We start from the raw sequence: 10,148 nt of genomic DNA, 5'->3' as shown, positions 1-10,148 counted from the left end.
GTGTGTGAGCGTGTGTGTGTGTGTGTGTGTGTGTGTGTGTGTGTAGGGGTGAGGCGTGTCACGTGGTCACTCGCAGGCCAGTTTGCTGTCGAAGCTGGACAGGCCGATGGCAAAGGCCTGCAGGGCGCACATGGGGTAGTTAAAGTCCAGAGTGAAGATGTCCTCCGCCACACGACCAAACTGCATCACGATGTAGTCAGCTGAAAACACAACAACACACAATCACAACGATTTATTGTTAAAAAAAAAAGTATAAGAAGAAAATCATCCCATATGAAAATCATCTCTCCTCTCTCTCTCTCTCTCTATATATATATATAGAAAATCTTTTTCTTTTTTAATCTACTTTGGTACCAAGTATTACTTTAAAATAATTAAACAGAGAGAGAGAATTTGTCTTATTATTTTTAATTGCAATTTGATAGAGATGTTTTAAAAAATGTAATATATTTTTGAACATTTATTTAAATAATAAGAAATGTAAACTTTTTAAAATTAAGCTAGATTCCAAGGCAACATTTCCCATTTTCATTTAGTTTAACTTTATGTACTAAAATAACTAAAACTGAAAAACAAATAATAATAATAATTTAAACATAAAAAATATAAATATAAAAACAATTATAAAAATGACTAAAGCACCTTTAAAATTACTAATCAATTAAAAATATATATATATAAAAAAAAATTAAAATGCAATATTTCTCATTTTCATTCATCTTAAAGTGATGTACTATAATAACTAAAACTCAGGGACGCGGGACGTAGGGGTGCTGAGGGGGCTGCAGCACCCCCTGTTTTCACAGGGTTGCAAATGCAACGCCAAGTTTGTTCATTTAAATGTATTCAGTTTTAGCATTTAATAATTTATTTGTAATGATCTCGGAAATGTAAATTGTAAGTGGGCTATAATAAACCCATGTTTATCTTTATAAACATGATTAATTTTACTTGTGATGTTTTCTATATGGGATGATTAGCCTAATCCTCATGAACACGTGACGCTGGCGCATGGTTTCAGACATGAACTGTACAGAATGCCAACAAGATTAACTTTAATACAAGGAGATAATGGCGCAAACGCGAATTTCAGCCCCGACGTAAGTGAACCAGCCCCCCCCCCACCCCCCTTCAACAAACACGGACACACACAGCACCCCCAACCGAAAACATCTTCCCCTGCTAAAACTAGAACTTAAAAAATGTATTACAAACTAATAATTTTAAAAAATTTAATTAATAAAAAACTATATAGACAACAAAAAATTGCATAAAACATAATACAAATGATTAAAACAACTTTAAAATTACAAATACTTCATCTAAAAAAAAAAATGAAAACAGACAATATAAAAATAAAAAGGCAACAAAATAAAAAGGCAATATTTCTCAAATTTTCATTTAGTTTTGTCTTGATGTACAACAATAACTACAACTAAAAATGAAAAAAAAATTGCATACATATTTAAAAATAATTTTTTTTACAAAAAAATTCACATAAAAAGTCATAAAATTCACAAAATTACTAATACTTTAAAAATAATATTTATATATGTATATAAAATAAAACAGAATTCAAAATATTATCTATATGTGATGTACTAAAATAACTATAACTGAAATAAAAAGTAATACAAATTATATTAAAAACATAAAAAATGACTAAAACGTCACCTAAAATTTAATTTTAAATGAAAACATCAAATATAATCTACATTTTGATATTATATGATATTACCTAAATATATCTCACATAAATACATCTAAATATGTAAGGGATAATGCATGGCTAGCTGTGCATTAAACGATTTTAATGCACGATGTGGAGCCCAAGAACCACCCGACGCGAAGCGGAGGACAGAGATGAAATAGTGAGATAAGATCACATTTCTTTGACTGAATTATAGCATTTATTTCAATTAATTATTGACTGAGAGAGCGAGAGAGAGGTGTGTGTGTGTTACCTGCGTCTGCGTGTCTCTCTACGAACAGTGAAGCTGTGTTACTTCAAAAACAGCTGAGGAATATAAAGTAGCGACTAGGGCTGTCAAAAAAAATACAAATTTAGAATATTCCTCGAATTTCAAATAAAAATTCACATTCAAATTCAAAAACGTTGCATTCGTATTTTAGGTGTGCGTCAGGAAGCCTCATCAGTGGCGCACGAGATGCGATGACGATGAAAGAGTCGTTGCATTATAATGTTTTTGTTAGCCTGTCCGGTTGAAGCCACTAGATGCGGCGCTGCTGCGTTGTTCACTAAAAATATAGCGGAAAAAGAGAACATCAATGCGGAGAAGATCTTGTTTACATCAAAAATGAAACCAAGCCGTTCACACAGAACGCATATTTATCGCATTTTCTAGACGGACATCTATTACTGTTGCACTCGCCTCTCGCACAAAAGAGCCGCATGTTTAGAAAGCCGTGTAAAATTAATGCAAGTTCAACTTTTAAAAACATGTCTCGAGACTTTATGGCAGATTTTCCCCATCCCACTGCATCTCATGTTTTTAAATGAAAAAAGTACTCTTTGTGATTGGTTTTCGGTCCTTTGTATTAAACTATACATACATGCATGATTCTGTTTTGTTTCTAATTGTTTAAGCAACTTAATTATATATGGTTTATAAACGTTATTTTAAACATTATGCACTTTTTTCAAATATAGTTTGAATAATCGTGTTATTTTATTGCTTTGAATAAACGTGCATTAGTAATACTTCGCTCGATGCGCCCTCTTGTGGCCTCGGGAGAGAAGCCAAAAGCTTTTTCCCCCCTAACTGAAATGATGCATTTTAAATTCTAATATAATTTGAATATTGATAATATTTAAGTAAAAAATTTGAATTTAGTTTTTCAGCCATTTTGACAGCCCTAGTAGCGATCTAGTATCTGGCTTGGGACTACTTGTGCATTAAACAGTTTTACTGCATACCTGCCAGCCAATCAGAATCAAGTATTCAGGCAGACCATGGTATAAGTCTATATATATATAACACCTCACACTGCTTGACTGAGGTGACTTACGGTCGTTGTCGTGGACGATCTGGAAGTTCTTGACGGAGGCCTGCGTGACTCTGCCGTGGAAGTTGAGCACGTAGGACTGCGTGTCGTCGTTCCACACCGGCGCTTTATTGTGCAGCTCGATCAGATTCTCCAGCGAGTGATTCTGCCATTTACTCAGCAGAGACTCCTGCTCCTGAAACACACACACACACACACACATCAGCTGCTGCGCTCATGGTGATGATCTGACTGACAGCAGCCAGAGGAGACACTAGACGGGTTTCCATCCAAAGTTGCGAATTTAACAATGCAAAACTGGAATATCGCATAAAACATTTGCGAACAAGCATCGTTTCCATCCAACAAGTCAAAGAGAACAAAATCGTCACTTCCTGATAAACTGGCACTATAAATCACTAAGATAAGTAGGAGAATATAATCATTTTCATATATAATAAATTACTTGCGCCTCAAGAGCGAGCAGACGAAACACAATGAATGCGGTCATTGCTTTCGGAGGTGGATGCTGCTGTTTGGGAACGCAGTCGTGTAAGAGAGTTCTGGAGGCAATTATACAGAAATACTTTGATGATCATTTCCATCACTCGTTTCTCATGCGATACTTCAATAGGGTGATGGAAACATAGCTACTCACACACGCGGGCCGAACCGGAACCCGCTCGAAGTTCATGTTCATGCCGGGAATGATCACGGTCATCTTCCGCGGCCCTTTGAAGCCCAGAACATTGGTCTCCTAAAAACACACACACACACACACACACACACACACACACACAATAAGAAGTGGGCAAAACCACTCAGAAACAGAGAGGAACAGAGACACACTGACGTAGCAGACGGCGGCGAGCTCCTGTCGTGTGTTGGTTTCCTCCAGCAGCGCTCCGGGGGTTTTTGAGGGGTTCGTGCCGTTATCGTACACAGTAAACTTGGTTCCCATCAGATTAGACCTGCGGTGAACGGTGAACATCATCAACTCATCAGCTAATGAATGGCAGAACATCAACTCACACAGACTCCAAAACAATGGCATTGGGCAGCAAAGGGTTAAAAGGATAAACGTGAAGCTTGTGATTTTAATACAGCACATTAATTATTCAAAAGGCAGCTATACATTTTCGTGCATAAAGATTGAAAAAATCATGTTAGAAATGTGTAAAATGTCATTTAGAAAATATTCAGTACCTATTACATTAAATTACAACATATTTTCTTATATTTATATTACTTATATTTTTATTTTAACCAATTTTTTATTATTCGTTTAAATACATCTTTCATTATTTATTTTTTTTATTTAAATATATTTTTTATATTTTATTATTTATTTTAATATTTTTGTATTACTTTTATTATTTATTCAATTTTTTAAATCTAATTGTTATTTATTTTAACACAAATTTTAATAGTTATTTTAATACAATTTTGATTATTAATTTATTTGAATAACATTTTTTATATTTTATTATTTATTCAATTTTTTAAATCTAATTGTTATTTATTTTAACACAAATTTTAATAGTTATTTTAATACAATTTTGATTATTAATTTATTTGAATAACATTTTTTATATTTTATTTTAATAAAAAAATGTATTTATCTATTTTTTTTTATTACATTTTTTTTTTACTTTTTTTTTTACTATTTATTTTAATCTAATATTTTTTTTTTTTTTTTATAAAATGTATCTATTTAAATATTTTCTGTTTTACTTATTTATTTTTACACTCCATACACTGTTTTTCTCCAAACTTTTTCACGGCTCCCCAACACTCCCTTTTATTTAGTGTCATGCTCATGTGTTTCTATTGAAAACGCAGTACTGAAACCACAATTGATGCTTTAAAGAAACGGGACGAGTTGAAATAGTTTTCTATGGTAACTGACTGGATGTCACTTGACGTGTATTGAACCAGAAACATCCAATCAATCATAAGTTCACAGTGTTAAATTGGATCCGATAATTTGAAGGTCACTTGTGACTGAATCTCCTGAGACGAGACGAGTTAATACCAGACAAAAAACACCAGAAAGGCACCTCAGTTTTCCTATGAAGCTCTCGGCCTCGCGGGACAGATCTGTGGCGTCTACAGAGATCAGATAGTTGGATGTTTTGCTCTTTTTCCTCTTGCGTCCGGCCAATAAGAACACCTAAGAGAGAGAGAGAGAGATGAGCGAGAGAGCACTAAAGTGAGCAGAAGTGATTGTGAAGCATCAGATCAAACCTTCTTGCCGTCTTCTCTCTCCAGGTGCATGTAATACGTGGGATAGAGGCCGCGGTCCATGCCCTTCTTATCCCGCGAGATGCGGCACTTGACGGTGACTCCCCGCGGAGCCGGGCGGAGCACAAACTCCTCCAGATTATCCACCTCAACGGAGGAGCCCTCAGCCGACGGAGAACCCAGCGGGAGACACTCCTGACGGGACAGAGAGACAAAACTCACACATTCAGTGCTCAGATATGAATGAGTGATGAAAATACACCATTAATTATTCTCACAGGGTCTCTGAGAAAAGGAGGAAAGTTCACAAACTGAATGAAATACTTTCCTGTATCCCAGTTTAATATCCAGAGTTTAATGGACTCTATGTACAAAATGAAATCTTGATGCAGTGTTACACAACAGCATTATTGATATGTTGTTTTTATTATTTAATCTGTTTTTTTATTAATTTTTTTTATTTTATCAATTAAAAAATATTTCTATATTTTTTATTTTCAATATTTTAATTTATTGTAATCAAATTGATAACATTTCTACATATAATTTAAATGTATTATTTCAACTATTATTTATATTTTATTATTCATTTATTTTCATTCATTTTATTATTTCAAAATATTCATTTATTTTTATATTTTTCCATTATTTATTTTAAGCTAATTTTTATCATATAATTTTATAGTTACGTTTAAAAATATATATTATTTATTTGTTTTATTTTATTTATTTTTGTATTCAATTGTACTAGTTACATGTTTTAACCTATTTTCCCATTATGTATTTATTTCTTCTTTCTTTCTTTCTTCATTTATTTATAAGCACATTTTAAAACAACCAAGGGTTGACCAAAGTGCTGTACATAGTTGTAGAAAATACACAAAAACAGTACAGTAAAAATTTAACCCAGCATACATTTTTCAAATAAATAAGATTTAAGCATTGATTTAAAAACAGACAAAGAAGGTGCTGTTCGAATGGCAACAGGGAGATTATTCCAAAGTGTTGGCCCGGCAATAGCAAAAGCTCGGTCACCACGATGTTTCGGTCTGGACCTAGGGACGGATAACATTTTTAAAGGCCCCGATCTAAGTGGTCTCGCTGAGGTGTGTGAGTGCAACAACTCAGTGAGGTAGACTGCCGCAAGGTTATTTAATATTTTAAATTCAACTGAATTTTACAGGCAACCACTGGAGAGAGATCAAGATAGGACAGATGTGCTGGGATTTACGTGTTCTCGTCAAAAGCCTGGCTGCTGCGTTTTGGACCAGTTGTAAACGCTCCATGGATGAGCAGTTAATCCCATAATAAAGTGAATTACAATAGTCTAAACGGGAAATAACAAATGCATGAATTACTTTTTCGAAGTTCCTGGTTGATAACAAAGGTTTCACTTTAGCCAGGCGACGAAGATTGAAAAACACACTTTAACTACTCCATTATCTGTTTGTCGAGGTTTAAACCAGAATCAAGCCAAAAACCTACATTTTTTGCACATGGAGTAACCCACTGAGTTAAGGAACCAAAGTTACATTTACAGGCATTAAAAGCGTCACTAGGTCCAAACTGAATTACTTCAGTTTTACCTTCGTTTAGAGTCAAAAAAAAATTTGTAAGCCATGACTTAAGTTCCTGAATGCATGCATACAGAGCTCCTAGTGCATTTTTATCATTTGGTTTAAAGGGGAGGTACAACTGGACATCATCTGCATATAAACGAAAATAAATTCCATATTTCCATCTTTTTAAAATATTTTTATTACTTATTTTAATCTTTTTCATAATTTTTTTTAATCTACTTGTATCACTTATCTATTTATTTTAATTGTATTATTTGTATTTTAATCAAATTTTTTATATTTATTTATTTTAATCAATTTTATATTTTGTTTTGTTTTTTATGTTTAATATTTTTTAATGTTTTATTAAAAAAAAAGTTTTTTTATTTTTTTATTTAAAGCTTCTGAAACTCATTTCTGAAATGTTTATGGTATAATATAATACACAAAAATAATGTTATGTTAATGTAATGTACTATAGTTATATTATATCTAATCTACTATATTGTAATGTAATTATTTATGAATTGACAGTTATATGATGTGACAGAAAGAGTTTGCTACAGCACTGAGACTTCAGCAGAAACACACACAGTCAGTCAGTGTGCATCAAACTGTGGCTGTGTGTTTGTGTGGAGGTTGTTGTGTCTGTCTAACCGTGGTTGATTTGGTGCTGGAGGCTGACGCAGGACGAGTGCTCTCTGTGTTCGGCGACAGCGATCGGCTTCGCTCTTCAGCTTCATCATCATCTTCCTCGCTGGCCTCGTCGTAGTTCATGCTGCCAGACAGTCCTGAGAGAAACAGAGTTTAAAGAGCTGGAGATGAGAAACAACAGCTGCTGCGCCGAGACGAGGACTGACATTTACACGCAATCTCCTGAGACACACACACACACTTACTGTCTCTGCAGTAGTGTGTGTGTGTGTGTGTGTGTGTGTGTGTGAGTCTTACCAGTGCATGTTTTGCATGTCTAAGGCATATAAAGTGAATAAACCAGTTTTCATCAGCTCACCTTTTTACATAAACAATGTTAAACTATAAAAATGTTAATTTCACTGGAGCGCTGAAAGAGTTCATTCATCATAGGATCAGATATGCCGCTATTTTGGCTCATTTCGAGTCGGAGTGACTGTTAGGCGTCTGAAAATGAGTTTTAATGGAGTAATTTGTAGATCTGTGCTGCTCGAGCTATGAACTGATTCAAACGATTCTGATTTGATGAACTGCTTCAACTAGTTCACTAAAAAGAATCGGTTTAAAAGAATGATTCGTTTGTGAACCGGACATCACTCAGGAGGCTCTGGATTACAGGTAATAATGTTGTAAATAATGTTCAGGGGGTTTTTTTGCACAGACCGTTCGTTTAGACCTCAATATACTATCAGGAGCCACAAGTATAAATTTTGTGTTGCTTTTTTTGACTCTCAAAGTGCCGGTAGCCATTGACTTGCATTTTATGAATCACCAAAGACAAGGGTATCAGCTAAAAATCTTCTTTACTGTTCTACTGAAGAAAAAAAGTCAACTACATCTCGAGTGGTCTGAGGGTGAGTAAATTAACAGCAAATTAGCCCTGGGCGATATGGCAAAAAATTTAAATCTTGATTTTTTTCCCCAGAACTTTTTCTTTATTAACCCTCTAGCTACAGAAAATTTATATATATAAATATTAAATATAAAAACTGAAATGTTGTTTCTATTCCAGTATTGTTATTGTTAGCTAAAACTACAAACAATTATTTATGGTAGTTGAAATGAAGCTGAAATAAAATAAAATATAAATATTACATAGAAAACTTAAACTTATAAAACTTAAATGAAAACTAGAAATAATGCTCTGGCAACTATCTGATATAAAGTTGAAGTATAAAATTACTAAAACTGAGAGCAAAATTAACCAAAGCTAAATACAAAAAAAAATATATATATATGGTAACATTAAAATGAAAACTGGCAATATAAAAAAAGCTGATTTAAAATATTCATAAATACTAGTACATTAATAGTACTAAAATAACACTATTCTATTCTATTCTGCTATGTAAGTATTTTAAGCTACAACATTTTGTCCACTACATCATTCCCATACTTCCGTTTCCTGTTATTTCATAGTTTTGATGATTATAAAATGTGAAAAACAGTCACACGAAAGAGTAAGTAGGAGTATCCAAACATGTGACAGCTATTGTGATACAAAGATAATCTACTAGAGCTGAGATAAAAACAGCGAGAGCTCTGTACGGCACAGGAAGTGAACGATAACAGCCAAGGATCAGGAGGATGAGCAGAAAACACACACAATGCTTCCCAGAAACAAAACACTCACAGAAAGATGAAGAAGTTTACGCATGCTCGCTAGAATCATCCTTACAACAGCAGAACCGAACAGTGTGTGTATGTGTGTGTGTGTGTGAGAGAGAGAGAGAGAAGTGGGATGAAATGACAGTAGATGACAGACAGGAAGAGAAATGAGGGCTGCTGACACAATGAGAGTTTCACTTAAAGTCAGACGATGCTGTTCAGCTCACGCTGAGGGGCGGAAACACTGCAAACAATCAATCGCTTCACAATGGAAAGTAACATCCATACTGTGTATTATTGTGTGCTATTGTGTATTATTGTTTTATAATATTTTGATGTGTTACCGTGTATTATTTTGTTTTGATACGTGTTATTGTGTATTATTTAGTTTTATTGTGTTTTTTGATGCGTTTTATAATGCTTTGATGTGCTACCAAGTATTATTATGTTTTGATACATGTTATTGTGTATTATTTTGTTTTATTGTTTTTTATAATGCTTTGACGTGCTACCAAGTATTATTATGTTTTGACTAGGGATATGCCAGTATCAAATTCTCATGTTGCGATTGATTGCTAATGCTTTTATCATGGTATACGGTATTATCACGATATTGAAATTTAGTTTTAAAAAAGTGTTGTCATAATACAGTATAACAGGTTTAATAACATTTTTCTTATAACAAAAATAACTGAACATTTAAATGCAATAAAGCAATACAAAAAATGTATAAAGTTAAAGTTTTACACAGATTAAAGTGCAAAAGAACTATAAAGACTAATAGGTATCCCTTTACAATAAGACCTCATTAGTTAAGCTTAGTTAATGCATTAACATTCACAATCAGCAATAGCTACATTTGCTACAGAAGTTATTCATCTTTGTTTAAAAAATACAAATCTTAGTTCATGTTAGCTCATTAAATAACACAGTTGCAAATATTGTATATTGTTATTAAATATTGTAATTACCTAAGATTAATGAATGTTCAGAAGAATTTTTCATTGGCAGTTTATGTTAACTAATGAATTAACTAAT

The 10,148-nt window shown here is 33.3% G+C and overlaps 1 protein-coding gene across 1 annotated transcript in view; it reads right to left on the bottom strand.

The window, feature by feature from the left end:
- Window positions 1–6: 6 nt before the first annotated feature.
- The window catches only part of LOC107561224 (tubby-related protein 3-like), a 21,733-nt gene continuing 11,591 nt past the window's right edge, over window positions 7–10,148 (bottom strand). Inside the window, exons 4-10 of the mRNA XM_016245610.1 lie at window positions 7,467–7,616; window positions 5,254–5,445; window positions 5,067–5,179; window positions 3,860–3,977; window positions 3,665–3,763; window positions 3,031–3,202; window positions 7–200 (exon numbers count right to left, since the gene is read on the bottom strand). Coding sequence (XP_016101096.1) covers window positions 67–200; window positions 3,031–3,202; window positions 3,665–3,763; window positions 3,860–3,977; window positions 5,067–5,179; window positions 5,254–5,445; window positions 7,467–7,616 — 978 coding nt within the window. The 3' untranslated portion in view covers window positions 7–66. The remainder of the gene's footprint in view (window positions 201–3,030; window positions 3,203–3,664; window positions 3,764–3,859; window positions 3,978–5,066; window positions 5,180–5,253; window positions 5,446–7,466; window positions 7,617–10,148) is intronic.

Source organism: Sinocyclocheilus grahami, unplaced genomic scaffold, assembly GCF_001515645.1.
Source record: "Sinocyclocheilus grahami isolate Dianchi unplaced genomic scaffold, SAMN03320097.WGS_v1.1 scaffold761.1, whole genome shotgun sequence".
Classification (NCBI taxonomy): domain Eukaryota; kingdom Metazoa; phylum Chordata; class Actinopteri; order Cypriniformes; family Cyprinidae; genus Sinocyclocheilus; species Sinocyclocheilus grahami.
Note: the sequence above shows the minus strand (reverse complement) of the source record. Positions and strands in the feature narration are given on the sequence as shown.